The 16,434-nt window shown below is 37.7% G+C and overlaps 1 protein-coding gene across 2 annotated transcripts in view; it reads left to right on the top strand.

Moving 5' to 3' along the window:
• Window positions 1–15,840, top strand: part of NUDT4 (nudix hydrolase 4) — a 28,351-nt gene extending 12,511 nt beyond the window's left edge. The window contains exons 2-5 of one of the 2 annotated variants that reach the window (XM_033059130.1): window positions 1,180–1,290; window positions 7,080–7,124; window positions 9,464–9,548; window positions 10,493–15,840. In XM_033059130.1, coding sequence (XP_032915021.1) covers window positions 1,180–1,290; window positions 7,080–7,124; window positions 9,464–9,548; window positions 10,493–10,695 — 444 coding nt within the window. In that variant the 3' untranslated portion in view covers window positions 10,696–15,840. Of the gene's footprint in view, window positions 1–1,179; window positions 1,291–7,079; window positions 7,125–9,460; window positions 9,549–10,492 lie in introns of both variants that reach the window. The other variant, XM_033059129.1, reaches the window with a different exon arrangement.
• The last annotated feature ends 594 nt before the right edge of the window (window positions 15,841–16,434 follow it).

The following is a 16,434-nucleotide window of genomic DNA, read 5'->3' as shown; positions in this document are numbered from 1 at the left end:
CCAGTTCCTGTAGGTGAGCCTACAACCTATTTCCATGAGTGCCAAAGGGACATAGTATAAGTGGTAATAATTTTCCTGACAGGCCTGGGACTGTCACTTCAGTTGTCTGGCACCAGTTAAAACTATAACCTTTAGACTTGAGGTTCTTGTTCTAGTCTTTTAATTGCTTTTCAAGATTTGAGCACTGACCCTGCCCTTTTACTCCCCACAGTTGTCCTTTGACTTCAGGGTAGGGTTTATATAAGTAATGCCTAGAATAGGAAGCCATTTACTACACAGATGATGGAGTATGTGGGGATGTGTCTCAAATATAAGTTAAACTGCATATTTCCCAATGGTCCTGAATCAGGGTCTTATTTTCTTATAAAATTCTACTGCTAAAATTGCTCCAAATGCAAGGTATTATAGTTTGTTGAACAGGTAGCTTACATCATCTCTGCTCTGAATATTACGATAGACAGGCCCTATAGATAGGGGGTTTTAAATTGGTGTGTATCAATGACAACCAGGTTAGAGTCAAATCAAGTGAAATTAAAGTGTCTTGGGGAAAAAATGTTACATTTAGAAATCAAATTCGATGTGTTGTGCTTTTTCCTCTTATGTAAATGTTTAAAAGAAACCAAATTGGACAAAGGCCAGTGAAGTACTCTCCCTGTATTTTAGTTATGCAATAGTGTAAGCATGTCCTGCTAACATAACACTTCAGCAACTAAAAAGAAGCTTGTTTCTGACTGAAAATAAGAAATATTTTCAAAAGTCTGTTTTTAGCCAGAAGATACCATTCCAGAAGAATTAGTTTAACTTCTATGGGATGAAAATGTCTTATTTTTCATACTTTGCTATCGATATGATTTGAAGACTTAGTTCTGGAAAATACTGTTACTAGATTTCTTGTTGTATGCCTTCACCCCTGTGCATGTTATTCTGCATTTTCCACATTGTCTTGAGCATCCAATGAAAGCATTTGTAGAGAGATTGCAATGACACTCTTATTTTTATAAAACAGATTGGATGTTAACTGTTTTCCTCTTTTTCCAACTCCCACTTGCCTGTTATGTTTTGTTTCTTAAGTGCATAATCCAGCTGGCTAGGTGAATAAGTGCAGTGCTGAAAAAGCAGACACTAGTGAGATTCCTGACTCGTGAGCTGTATTTGACAGTCACTTGCAATTATTTATAGGTGCTGTTGGTAAGCAGTAGCCGATATCCAGATCAGTGGATTGTACCAGGTGGAGGAATGGAACCAGAAGAAGAGCCAGGAGGAGCAGCTGTGAGAGAGGTGTATGAAGAGGTAACAAAAACAAAACAAAGCAAAAAAAATCCAGCTGATCTTTGCTGCTGTTGTCTTCAGATGGGAACCAAGAAGGAAGAGGAACTGCCTCCTTTATCCAGTATTTGACTGAGACCTTTGTGGTTATGAAATTCAAAGAACTGCAGTTCTGTATGTTAGAATTAGGATATAGTGTGGTGAGGTGAATTAATTAACTTAGCTTTTTCACAGCACTCTTTCATTTCATAGCTAAATTTCTGTCTGCCTTTATAAACAAGTACTGGACATAGAAATGTGACTTTACACTACTGTAATATGTCATTTGGCATAACATTTCTATGAAGAAAATGTTTGACTTGCAGCTCTTCTACAACAGAGTGGAAATAAACTAACCATTAACATGTAGCTGCATAAGAACAGGAAATCACCAGACCTTTGAGGACATTCCAAACTAAACAGATTAGAAACTGATCTATCTGAGCAGTTCAGAATTTGTGCATTTAAGGCAGCTTATCTATAAAGAAATGCCTATGGTTATAGTCTACCTTTCTATCTCTGCCTCTGTGACTAGGCAAAACAGAGCTTTAAGTCATGATGAATTCATGCAGTTTCCCTATACTACAATATTTAAATTTCAAATTCAGAATATTGGGGTTTCATTTGCTATTTATTTTTCCTAGAAAAATTGTCAAAAATATTAACTATTTGTTTAATATCTAATAGCTATGTCTAAACCAAATGAAACGGCAAGAAAAATAAAAATATCATACTTTTAAATAGAAGGTATAAGATTTTTCCATAAATTTGATGCATTCTTGTGAGTGAACTACAGGATTTCCCCTAGACTTAGTTTTCTCATCCCATTTTGCTATTCCCAAAACACACTAATATTGATTCATATGTGTAATTTTTTTTTTCTATTAGCTATGCTATTTGGTAGTTTATCTTGCTTACCTTTAAGATTGGTTCTGTTGTGGTGTTGAGGCTTAGGAAGTTGATGATGATGTGACTTGCACCAAATAGTGCCTGCTATTCAGTGTCAAAATGAGATCTTCTGTGAACTGTGATTCAGTGACCCTTCTCCCATTTTACTTGGGGAACCGACTAGTTCACTATTCACTGCTCTCAGCAGCCTTCCTGCAGCTAGGCTCAAGCATGAATAAGCCTTGCTGGATCAAAGGTGTGGCAGACTGTGTTCAGTTTTGCTGGAGGAGCCCATTTTGACCTACACAAGACATACTCAGCCACAGGGTACAGTCCATTCGAGAGGAGTGAAGAGCTTGGATTTTAACAATGAGTCGGCAAAGATTTAAGCTTCCAAGCAGTAGTAACATCTCTAGGGAAAGTCTTGTCTTCCCACAGTTACGAATTCATGGGTAGGATTAAAAAGCACAGTCCTCTGCTCAGTGTTCTTAAAACACTGGTAATTTTAATTGCTGATCTGACTTAGGGTATAGTCCCGGATGAGAAATAGTAAGGTCTCTTCTCCATGTTAAATTAGAGCTGACTAAACTGTAGTTTGTATATTTGGGGTATTTTCTTTGGTGGTGCAGAAAGGATGATCTTGAAGGGACTATGCTTTTTATGATGCTTTTTATGATATAAAGTTCCAGCCATGTCCAGCTTTGAGCTGTGCTTGCAAATGCATGAAGCATTTTCACAGACATGGGGCTTTAATAAGCCCAAAATAATTTGGTTACACTTATTCTACTCCCTCAGAATTTCTGGTGTATGATAACTTGTATAGCTTATCAGACTTAGAGGATCATATCTAGCTACTGGCTAGATCTTGCATGTTTCCATGAGATTGCCAAATGCCATTTTTAAAGAAAAAGACTGGTGTTTAGGGGTTTGCACCATGGAAATTCATACTGACCCTTCTAAAGGTGATTGTCCTTTCTATTTTTATACTAAGGTCAATGTCACCTGGCCAGCTGGTTACAGTACAGTGAACTGTTAAGAGTTTTGTGAATGAATAAACTTCAAAGAAAGCACAGTGGAGCTGGTTTGAAATGTTTCTTCAGTATTGGGTCATGCTCAAGCTAAGCACTGGTTTCTATTAATTTATTAAAATGGATAAATTCATAGTGGCAATTATAATGGCATTCCTTAATGGTATAAGTGTTGATTGCCTGCTGACTTTAAATATCCTCACTTTGACATCGACAGTAGTGTATTTAGAATCTTTGTTTTACAACTGAAAGATCTCTGTAATCAAATGTATGTGCCTGGCAGTTTCATAGGCTGCCTGTGTACATGACTCCAGGGTTTTTTTTAATTCTTCAATTCTGTTCATGTTAGTGATACGAGTTTTTACCTCTGCTGAATATTTAGTGTTTCATTTAAGGTTGTCCAACATTTCACAGGTTACAGGAAATTGACAGTTACCTCAATTATTTAGATACAATACACTTTTACAAATCTGAAAGTAGAATACCAAAATAAAGTTACAGTATAAAGCAGTCCCAGAAAGGTATTGAACCTCCATTGCTAGTCCATTAATGAATTTGGAGCTTTGTCTTTTATTGCATAGCATGAAAGATGAAAAAAAGTTGTCTGCACATGCACTGTTCAAAGAAAAATTACATCAATGAGTGGTAAGCCAATGATGCCCAGCCTTGTAAATGAAAATCATCTGTGAAATGCTCCCTTTTCTTGCTCCATCTCACAAAAAATAGGCTTTTGCTTTGTCTTAGTACTGTATTGAAAGGCTTATGAGAAAATATGGAAATTCTGCAGCCCTGTGTGGATATAGTTTCTGAGAAGAGGGTGATCCTGAAGGTTAATTTGCTGCAACTCTGAAAGTGGCATTAATATAATCTAAGACTTCTTACAGGAAATAGGGGTATTAGCTCTAGTGAGCATCTAATATTTGAAAAATGATTGGGAGCTACAGACTAGAACTAGTTAGACACTGCAAAACTAAATTAATAAAGCACACTCTCAGCTGAAAGATTAAGGCAGACGTAGTCAAACATTCTGTTTTATAAAAGTATGCAAAAATGGGGCAGAAATTGTCTTACCACCATCCCTTCAGCAGTGTAGCCATTAAAATGGCTACAATACTATCCTGCAGATGCCAGAGTTAAAAATAACTCAAATCTTTCAGATCTTAAGCAACTTTCTGCCCTGGTAGACTGTTAGCTTAGAAATTAAACTGCAGCATGACTCTTGCTCCATCTACAGGAAACAGGCGAGTTTGACGCATATCTGAGACTGCAGTACCTCTACAGCTGCCAACAGGAATGACCTCCAGGCCAGACTGATTATGGGATGATGTGGATAGTTTCCTCTGTTGTGGCCGGATTTAGAATAATGCTAAAATATATGCATAAGATTCAGATCCGAGGTCCCATTTGCATAGCTCTCAAACTTCCTTATAGAATTGTTCTGGGGAAGTATGGCACTTAATTCAACAGCTTGTCTGTCAGAAGAAAGCTCAGGGTTTTTTCAGCCTTTTCTCCCAAAGTTTAGATGGCCTTACACACTTAGAGAAGCCTACAGGATTCTGTTTACTTGAAGAACCATATTTTAACAGCCATGAGTACATAAAAGTCAAAGGAAGAAGTATGTTTTTATGAGAGGCAAAATGGTTCAAAGGCTAGAATTCAACCAGTGCATTGGATTAGAAAAGGGGGAACTGCTTTTGATATTCTGGGGATAAAGCTAAAACATTTCTTGGTCCTCTAGCACTTAAATTTTACACATTTTGAACTATATTACAAATAGAACTTAAAGGAAATGTTCTTGTTAGTAAAAGCACTTAAAAATCACTGTCAAATTCATGCCACTTTTTCAACTATAAAGATTAGTCAATTGAATATTTTCTGGGGAAAAAAAAATCATGAGACTTTGAATTCCTACCTTTTTACATTTTTGAGTGTAGAGGTTTTTAAAATACACTGCTGTCTGCAGGCACGATGCTACATTTTGGAAACATGTATATTTGAGTAGGGAGTAATTAGACATCAGTTACAGTAATCACATTTGCATAGCAACATCTGGTTGCACCAAAGCTTCACTTTGAGCTCTGGGGAGCTTTTACACTTGATGTAATGGAGTGCTTCTAATAGTTCCATTCAGAATTACTCAGCAAAGTGTATTTGTTTAAACCATTGGTTTGCTTGGAGGGAGAAAAGAGAAATGGTTAAGTAAATTCCACTTACAGTAACATTGATAAATTCACATTATAACTATGGGATACCAGTAAGTTGACAAAGCTACTCTATGAATGCTATTCAGTGTCAGTTAAACCTAGCTGGTCATGAAGGTTTTGCCATGTGTTAGATATTAGTTAGTTGCCAGACTCCCAATTGAAGTGATACTGTAATGCTGAGGAAATTAGGATTGATCAGTAAAACATTTCTTCAGCATACTGCTTTTTGTGAATAAGTGCTTTTTTCATTACCCAGTATAAAGCACAAGCAATGTTTAGTGCCTGTTGAGGTATAGCTTACTCATTCAGCCCAAAAACAAGGGCCTGTCACTAATTAATGTGCTGCTTAATCACTTATGTATCATGTCCAGTTGAGTGTTTTGCCTTTATGGGCTCTAACAGGTATCTCAGCCATCACAACAGACAAACAGAATATTGTATGTAGTTCTGCATTAACTTTTGCTCTAGGTCTTGCTCTAGATAAGCAAAATGCCTTGATGATTTTGCATGGGCTGTGATCAGGCTTCCTTCATCCAAGTGGCTTAATAAATAACACCAGCCATCTGCTTTCTTTAAAAAGAGTCACAGAAAAGATTCATTTGTAAAACTTTGATTAGACTTATTGCTAAAGCCTGCCCAGTTACTGGTCAGTTACTCATTAAAATATAATGAAGATCAGTATGGTCCTTTATATAAAGATGAAAGACATCGGTAACTGTCTTTGGCTAAGGCTGGAAGCAAAGACTGAAAATTAGAAAATGTCATCACTAAGAAGCTCTATTTTAAATACTGGTTATACAACAAGACAAAAAACAATCTAAATATGGTTTTGTCTGCCAGTAGGCAACATATGCCTTTATGTGTCAGTAATATGGACTGAGTTTTGTTTAGAATTAATGGATGATTGTAAGCAATGTTCCTTGGAAGAGGCATTATATATTATTTTTGAAAAGCAATCTTTAGTGTCTTAGTAGAAAGTAATCACCATCTTATCTGAATTGTTAAAAAAAGCATGGGCTGATACAGGGATTATTTTACAATGTTGGAGTAAAACTAAATTGCAATCCTTTTGTAATTATACTAGCAAGAAAAAGGGCTCAAAACTGCAGAGAATTTGGGATATAAATTTGGAGTTTATATTGCATGCCTAAAACTACTTTGATATGAAAATCAGAACACATGAAGTCATTATGCTGCAAGATCCATGCAATAGCCTACAGTTTAATTTATTATTGTATTTTGAAAACTTGTACTTAAATTTCTGTGTAAAATAGCACTGCAGTTTCAATGACTGCTTCTTTAGATTAATTCTAATACTACTAAAATTCTCTTGTCCTTTCTGCTTTCCTGGATTATTTCAGTATTGGGTATGATTTGTCTATTTAATAAAACACACTACACTAAAAATGTGGTAAATAATACAGTATTTTGGTCTGGATGGAAACCTTGAAAGATTTATGAATTCTTTGATCTCCTCATTAGAACAAGCTTTTGTACTCTAATACTCAAAGTCTAAAACCAGAATCTCCAAAATGAGTGAAGTACTATCTAACTAAAACTTAAATAACCCTAATAAGGAGGAGTATGTTAATGTAGGATGATGATACATGTTTTTTTAAATTAAATGCTAATGCTTTTCCTGTTTGTTTTGTAGGCTGGAGTAAAGGGAAAGCTAGGCAGACTACTTGGGATATTTGAGGTGAGCTGTTTCCTTTAAGTTCTTAAACAATGGTTTGTTTGCTGCAACATCAGACTTAAGTTCATAAGTATTACCTACCTATAGTTTTGCAATGTTACTGGATCTGCTAAATTAGACAGGACCTTAGGTGTCACACATGATGTGTGAAAATTTGAATAGGAAGTGTTCAAAGTACTTATTTAGTTTCTCAGCTGGAAGGGACCCACAAAGATCATCCAGTCCAACTTCTAAGTGAGTATCTTGTACAGGGATCAAACCCATCCACCATGGTGTTATCGAGCACCAGGCTCTCACCAGCTTGAGCTGATCTCAGGTCATTTTGGACCTTTGCTGTGGACAATACCTAGATGTTTAAAAAAAAATCCCTAAAACCAAACTACTCACAGAGTTAGGATTTCTGAAACATTACACCAGCCTTTTTTGAAGTACTCTTTTGATATTTTCCTCTTTGGTTAGATTTTGCTGAAGTAATTTATCAGCTTTCACACATGTAAATTGATGAGTCTGGATATGAGTTTTCTCTTTATGGCTTTGATTCACTTAAAAAAGGCCAAGGCTTTGGATAACAGATAAATCCAACCTTTAGCAAACTAAGTAGTTCAAAACATTTACTTGATAGTGTAAACATCAGATGCTGAACTACCAACAGTGCAAGAACACATGCTAGCTAGAACTCTATTTTAGTGTTGGTGTTCTGTTCAGGTTCTAGACAGCAGCAGACTGTAGTTTTAATAGTCTTCATCTCCTAATACATACAGTGTTACTATGTTGTGTTGTGTATTAAGTGGAAGTTCCTTCATCTCAGGAGCAAATCTTTGCCCAGCTTTTATAGGCAGTGTATTCCTGACAGGGTTTTTCTCTGTGAAATACCACTTAGTCATGTGTCCCATAGTGTGAAGTCTGGAAGCCATGACACAATTACAGAAGCTCCTGTTGCTCTTGAAGCTTTGTGATTAGTACTACTCACATTTTTCTGATGTGCTTTAGGTTTGAGTTGAACTGGATGGTCCTACACATTAAAAGCTTGCTGTGTTTTAACTCTGCTAGTCAGTCTACAAAAGTATTCTCCACTTCCCAACTCAGACCAAAAAATCCAGGATACCTATCATGTTGTTGGCATAAGACAGGGCCTGCAAAGCATGATGATTCATTGGTAGTTTTGGGTATATGTTCTTCTGAAGCCATTTACACAAGCTAGATCAGAAGAGAGAAAAACTGTTATGTCATTTTCTAGGTGACTTCTAACTTAAATCAAGGCTCTACTTTAGTTTCTCAATAGGCCCCCACAAAGTGTTGTTAGTACCATTCCCAGGTCACAAGGTGTGGTCCCCTCAATGGTACTAAGAGAAGACTGAAATAAAGGCTGCTGCCAAGTCCTCTTATTCTAGAACTAAAGCCAGAGGATATGTGTGTTATAAATATATGTAAACTATTTAATGGTGATATTGACAAAGAACTCCTGGAGAATTTTTATTTCCTAGTAAAGCACAACAGTTCAAAGCTATATTAAGCTTGTAGTGAAACAACGTTAAGTAGCAAAGGTTATTGGCACTAGGATACGGCCATCTGTTTGGGGAGCTAGGTCATAACATCTCTTGGTTCTTAATATAGTTGTAATTGTAGATGGTCCTGGTTTTATTAGAGGCTCAGTTCTTCAAGGGGAAGGATGGTCTGATTGATTGGGTAGCACCTCAAACACTGCCACTAGCCTGCTCTGGAGTAGCAGGGAGTAATGTTTGTGCCAGCCTGGCATGGACTGGCCTTGCCCTGAGCAGATACCTCTGTCACACTGTTTAACCTGCCTTGTGCAAAACATATGTCTTCTAAACAGGCTGCCATCGTGGCAAACCTGCTGAATGAGCATGTGACAATGATTTTGCATTTGTCATGATTGCAAGCATAGGCTATTTAATTTGCCTCACTCACAGAGTGAAACTTTATATCCAGCACTGTGTAGATGACGTGGCCACATGATGCAGCAGTTCATCTTGCAAAAAGTGTTTGGGTTTTTTTAAATGACCTTTCATCCAGGAAATGCACTGTGGAAACAGTTTTAGCAAACTGTTGCAAATGGTGTACTGTGGTCATTTACAACATATGTAAAAGAGAAGTACTAGTACTTACCTAGGGCAGTACTAGTGAACAACTGCTAACATTTAGCTGGATGACCAAGAACACACTTTGGGCCTCATCACTACAGATGTTTGTTTAGTAAAAATAAAAGCCAGGCTTGCTGGCAGCTATCATTTAGGGGTAAGTAATTTCTCATCTTGTAGTTGTGGTAAGTCTGTAAGTTATTCAGATGAGAATTTAAACTTGTACTTCTAATATTCAAGCAGAACCAGGATCGGAAGCATAGGACGTACGTTTATGTTCTTACTGTGACGGAAATACTGGAAGACTGGGAGGATTCAGTTAATATAGGTAAATTAATTCTCTGTCCTTATGTGTTACACTTAAAAATGTTTTAAGCAAACTCTTTTCATTTTTATTAAGCAATTTGTGTCATTCAGGGGGAATACTAACTCTGTTCTAGAAGAAGTCAAGGGATGCTGTTCTTGCACACTTTAATACACACATAACTAGGTTGCTTCCAACAGACTTACTCTTAGAATACTCTTGAGTATTATAACAGAAAAATCATTGTAATTTTTTACATACATTTTAAATACTATAGTGCCAAATTGTTTTTTCCATAAAAACAATGTTTTACTGTCTGATACTCTAGGGTGTTTTTGAAAGTGTCCTTGATCTTAAACAAGTGGTTTATATATATTCAAGCACAGTACTTGTAATGCTGTAAAACCAAATGAAAAACAGAATTAATTCAATTTTTAACAATACTATCATTGACCTTGTCTGTATGTATTTTCAGAGACTTTGCATTTTAAAGAACCAACTTGTAAAAGTAAGATGGTCTTAAGCTGATATTAGTAAAGTCTTGAAACTTATATAAACATGTCTGATACAAGGTATACTATTTTTTTAAAACTTACAGCTAACCTGAGTAACTCCATATATGGGTGCAAAAGGAGATTTTGAGTATGGAACATGCCTTTTGAAATCAGATAAAGTCATTTAAATAACATCACACTTTCCTCTAATGACCAGATGTAGCTTTTGGAGCATATAGAGAGTCATGAGTTTCTGTCCAGTACCTGCTTCAAGAGAGTTATCTGAAAGGCTTTATTATGGATTGCATTTCAGCAAACTTGAGTGAATCCCATATTGATCAGTTTTTTCTTTCACTCTTTTGCCTGACAACTTCAACTTCCAAAGAACTGCGAAAAAGTGAATAACTAATATCAACCAGTAGTGCTGTAAAAATTTTATAACTCTGTTCTTTCTTGTGGATTGTACTCCTTCAGGAAGGAAAAGAGAATGGTTTAAAGTAGAAGATGCAATCAAGGTCCTTCAGTGTCACAAGCCTGTTCATGCAGAATACTTGGAAAAACTGAAACTGAGCTGTTCACCCACTAATGGAAACTCTGGGGTTCCCCCTCTTCCAGATAACAACTCCTTATATGTCACTTCTGCACAGACTTCTGGGTTGCCCTCTACTGTGAGATAAACATTTGGATTACCTTTTTATTTGTGTCATCACAACAGGAGACATCTGTGATCACATATAAGCATCTGTATAACTGTCAGTTCTAAGTGAAATATGTGAATGTGTCATAATGTCGAATTTATTTGAACATGTTTTTCTTTTGAAAATGTAAAGTAGTATTTCAGCAAACCAAAGCCATATAGGGATTTTTTTAAGATGCCTTAATAGGCCACTAAAAAAGGAACTTGACTATATAAATTTATAAATTTCCATATCTGCTAAAATAAAATATGCATCTCAGTGGTGTTCAGCTTATTTAAAACTTGTGAGTTTTAGTCAGTAGTTAAAGCTTGAGCAAATAGTCTTATACTAAACTCTTATTTGGTATCCGCAGATAAAGTGCTAAGACCTTAAGCTGGCAGTATTGGGTAAATGGATGTGTTGAAGGCAGAGATGCACAAGGGTGACTACAACAAAGCACTAAACCACATTCAGCCTGTCAAGAGCAATGGATACCAACACTAAGCACTGCTTGCCTCAGTTATCCAAAAGGTTGCCTTGTCCTATGCAATCTTCATGTAACATATAACTAGGGCAAGAACAATAACTTCATCTTGCAGCTACCAAAACTATCCACTAGACTTGTGTTTCATCACTTGGTCACCTGGTGAACTGTCAGATGATTTGTGTGAAAAGCATTGTAGATCTTTCTCCCCCCACCTCCTTTTTTCCCTTTTAACCTTGATATGTGTTTTGTTCATGGTATGATTACACTGTAGGTTCCAAAAACTTCTGTCTTCAATTAGAAACATCTCATGTAGTATTCCTACAGTCTGTTGCAATTTAAAAATGTTTGGAGGAAAGCAAGATTTAACCAAGGGGCACCCTTTGGTTGCAGAGGCGTCCGTTTGCAAGCATGTTTTGAGGTGCCTTGCCCTGCAGGAGCCGGTAGTGCTCCCTCCAGTGCTTGGGGACAGGAGTGTTGATACCCTCTACACCAGTAGAGAAATAATACTCCTTTGTCTTGTTAGAAGGAGTGCTGAAACCCCCGATTTTAAATCAATTCTTAAATCCTTCAGTTCTGCTGTTTCAATGTCAATCACTTTGGCTTCTTCAAATAAAAGCTGGCCTCTTGGTAAAAACAGAGTTGGAATAAATGAGGTACAGCTGACAATGTCCCTGTTCTAATTATTTCTCCTCCTTTTCATCCATGAAGATGAAAGCTAAATCCACTGTTGGTCTTAATATTTTTACCATAGGATTACTCTCTCTGTATGTGTGTGTGTGTGTGCATGGTTTCTTCTACAAGAACACAGTCTAATTCACATGAACCTCCTATTTCTGAATTTTTTCTAGGCTCTAAACCCAACTGTACCTCCTTTATATCTAGCCAAAACAGGTCGAGGTAGACCACTACCTCACATGTGAAGTTTATTCTGGGTAAAGCTCATTCTCTTATACAACATTTGAACCTTTGTAAATAGTCCAACTAGTAAATAGTGAGTGTAAAATGGAAAATAAATGTAATTTAAACCTTTTGTTACTCAAGACACAAATGGTTAACTTCTACTTTTTTAACACAAATTGTGTAAAATGCTGCTATGAATTTTTTTGTGCTGTTACACTTTTTTAGGAAAAAAATGTTGTTGCCACAAGTTACTCCTAGAAAAGCAATCTTGTGCCATATATAATGCAGTGAAACTAGGGAGACAGATGATCTGATCTCTTAATGCTGCTCTCTTTGAAGAGGCATAAATACTACTGACAAGAGGCATGAGCCACAAGACTGAAGACTTCTGAAACAGTGGGTAGGACACTGCTTTCCCTCCCTCTTAGCTCCTAGTCCAGGTCACTTCCAGAACTGGAAAGAACACACAGGTGTTCAGGTGCACCTAGAGGTGGGAGGCCAGGGAATGAGCATTGCTGTTTCAGTAGTGCACACATGGATACACCCATTTTAATCTGAACCTCTTCCAGATTTGGACACCATTTGCTCAGCTCACTGCTTTAAACTGTTTTGCCAGGTGAAACAGTAGAAGGTGGGATTGAGCACAATGGATGTCTGATCTTTGTTAAAATCATACTCGTGGTATGGAAGGGTACCTCTGGCTCCAAAGCTGCCTTTGAAAGAATGCATCATTTAGCTCCTTTTTCTGATCACTTTAATGCTCACTTTTTTTGTTCAGTAGTTATTTTAACACTTTAAATTGAGCAAACTTGTATAGGTTTTCTTGTGACAAGATTATATCAAATCCTTGAAAGCTAAACCAGAATCCAGAGTTTGAGGTTTTATTCATTTAAAAAAAATGCTGTCTCCATTTCAGATTCTTGGAATGAAATCAATCCAAGCTTGTATGAAATTTAGTGGTAATGCATGATCTTATTTTGTAACTCTTGAATTATGTATTTGATAATAATGTAAAATGTACAGTATTGCTGTTGCTAACAAACTCAGAGTTGATTGCCTATAAATATTTTTGGTCACACACATTTGAGCTGTTCAGTAGTGTCAGACAGATTTTTTTTTTTTAAAACAGCATTTGTTGTATAAATCTCTTCAGTCTCTATGCAACCTTCAGAATGAAGCTCTATTGCTTTGACTTCTACTCCCTTTCAAAGAGAAATGTTTTGTGAATTGCAGATGTAAACTGAAGACACTTCACTTTTGCTACAGGGAGCAACTGCAGTAAAGGGATGGCAGTGTGGCTTCAGTACTAATGAAATCTGACACTAAATTCCAACACAAAGAGTTGTAAAAATGCGAATAGGAAGGCTACAATTTTTTCTACTATCTACCAATTTAAATGTTAGAAGCATTTTGTTTTTACATTTATTTCTACTTTGATAGCCCAAACCTATTTCAAACAAAGCAAATTTGGGAATTTTGTCATGCCAAAAATTCTGTACGATGTATCCAATTTGGTTCTCCAGAGGAAAAAGAGAAGAGACAGGTTGTCATCTGCAATTGTCAGAGTCTAGTTTGTACTACTGCTTTTCCTGGCTGAGAGGTTTTGAGGTTCTCATGAGTTACATTATGGTGGTATCAAAGAAAACGAGCCTTAAAGTTTAAAATCTCACAGAGCCAGAATTAAGCAAAACAGATGTGCTTTTAAACACAAGAAATCCTGAGGTATTGCAGAGAGGCTGTTCAAGTGAAAAATCTTATTTTGGTGCTTACTGCACCCCTGACTTAGCCTAGCATTGTTCTGTTAACAATGTGCTGTGAAAAGAAACATGAGGGGCAGACATTTGGTTTACTTACCAGCATGGTTTGTGAAGTGAAAACTGAAAGGAAGGGGCAGGGGGGAGGGAAGGGAATTAAGTTGTAAACATTTTTACCTGCTTGCATGGATTTTCTTTAAAGATTGATGTAAGAATTTTGACTTTTTATATTTGAGGAATACCAGAATAAAATCTAAATTAGTCCTGTGGATAATGTAGTCATTCCTTGCAAATACTGCACCAGAAGGGATTATGTGAAAGGCTTCAACCCCATCTAAACTCCATTTTAAGTTTTATCAAATGTTTCCTACTTCTTGCCTTGTCCTTACACTCACTCAAGCTTTACCAAGCTTGTTGTTCCAAAGAATAATTTCTTTTCCTTAACTTTACATGACGCTCTTATCCCCTTAGCACACGTGTCCAATGCCTGTCTCAACTTGAAAACTGGTGCCAGTGCTCAGCTTGCTGCTGTAGCCCTACCTCCCCCTTACCTTGTTTTTTGAACCTGCATTCTCCCACAGTTAGGATGTTAAGCAGCTCCTATGTCCCCTTCTCAGCTGACTTCACACAGTTACCACACCTCCCTCTCTTCAGCTCAAGGAGTTTTATCATAGTCCTGTCTGGCTGCTATCACTGTACCTCCAAGGCATCAAGTGAAGTATAAGACTCAAGTCAAGGCAGAAGTGTGGTAGAGCACAAATGGCAGGAAAGGCAAAATGACTTTCCCAAGACTTGGGAGAGATGATAAGAATCTTCAAGCTTGAACTGAGTGTTTAGGTTTTTTTAAACTTACCCTTTTTCAGTACTCTTAGGGTCTCGGTGCTGCTGTGGCATTAAGCAGGGCCCTGGCTCCTTGGCTAAAGTGATGGAAGTAGCACCACATCTACCTTAAGACAATGCTCCACATACGGAGTGGTGTCACTTCTTAACCTGCAGACTCAGCAATCAAGGACATATTCCTGCTTGTGACAATCTGATTGCTATGGGCTATGCACCATCACCCCAAACAATGCTCTCAGACAATTTTCTTCTCTTAAGTAAGTATGAAATACTGTTCAAAGTGCCATTTTAGCAAGGCACAGGGCCACTGAATGTCTGCTGTGTGAGCAGCTGCTGCTCACCTCATGGCCAATACTTTTGGTAGCTCAGTGGTAGCACTGGTTCCCAACAGCTTTCCCTCATTTGTTACCACCAGTTCTGATCGGTGGGCAGTATGAAGAAGCATTACAGCAATGCTGGCCAAAGACCATCAGCTTGTGCACTTACCCTGCTGTTTGCTTACCTGTGGCCCAGTGCCCATTACATCCAGACAGATTCTGTAACAAGGCTTTTGTCCTAAGGGCCTTTTTGCTGCCATTCAACTGCTTCACTCTCCTAAATATTTCCTTCTTTCCTGCTTTCTGGTTAGGACACTAATGGAACCTGTCTTTGTATAATGCAGACCAACATCCACAGCAAGTGAAGGAAGAAAAAACACCTTTAAAATCACCTTACTGTGTCTTGTAAGATTAGTCTGCCCTTGGTAATTGAGCATGGGACCACAGACATTCTTGAACAAATGTACCAGACCCAGCCTAAGCCTTCAGTGTTACCTGGAAGAACACCATTACTCATGAGTAGCTGATGGGAAAGTGACAGCACTTCTTCTGAAGGCATAGCGAGTATTCAGGCTGAGACAAGCACACCTACTATAGCAAGCAACAACTGAACACCACGCATGAATCTTTCAGATTTATAAATGACCTTGCAAGCCTTAGTACGCAACTTCGGTAGGAAGGTGAACCAAAATTTTCCTTCACTGCAGCTCTGAAGACAAGAATCCAGCTTGCATGAGTGTCTGGAACAACCTTGCACAAGTACTTCAGTCAGAGATGATTTTATGTGAAATAATTTGTATTTACCTTCCTAAAAATTAGCTAATAAAAATGCTTCTGTTACAGGCCACACTTGCGTCCATCTCTTTATGTGGGAAGGCTCATGCTCATGTGTGATAAGTACCTGTGGTTTCCACCTTCCAGTGCTCAAGAATTCTTCGGGGAGAGCACTCTGTCTCAGTTATGGGCTGACCAACTGTGACAGCTCTGCAGCAACTAACTCAGCTCCCCAGATGTGTCCTCTTAGGGTACAATTCCCTTTCCTAACCCAGGTTGGGTACTGCTCCCCTGAGGGCTTCCACTGGAGCAGTCTTTACCAAAGATACTCTACCTCCTCACACTTCACCCCCAATCTAAGTGTTGAGGGGAGTTCATGAAAGCAAACACCACAGATAAGGCAGTCATGCTGCTTGATGCCTCTTTTCTAATGCACTTCAGTGCAACATAACAATTAAATATGTGCTTTAAAATCATCCTGCACACTTCCACAGCAAAGACCACAATAAACCATACAAACTCCACCCCAGCAGGCATGTGATTATTAACCTTGTGCCACTATCATAATGCAACACAGTTTAGCAAAGCTCAATACATTTATCGATTTGTGTTAGAAACTGTCCAAACTGTCCAAAAGTAGGAAAGTCTTGTACTAAACCAGACAGAT

The sequence above is a fragment of the Catharus ustulatus genome, chromosome 4 (genome assembly GCF_009819885.2).
Source record: "Catharus ustulatus isolate bCatUst1 chromosome 4, bCatUst1.pri.v2, whole genome shotgun sequence".
Lineage (NCBI taxonomy): Eukaryota > Metazoa > Chordata > Aves > Passeriformes > Turdidae > Catharus > Catharus ustulatus.
The sequence above is the reverse complement of the archived record's forward strand: the minus strand, read 5'-3'. Positions and strand labels throughout refer to the sequence as shown.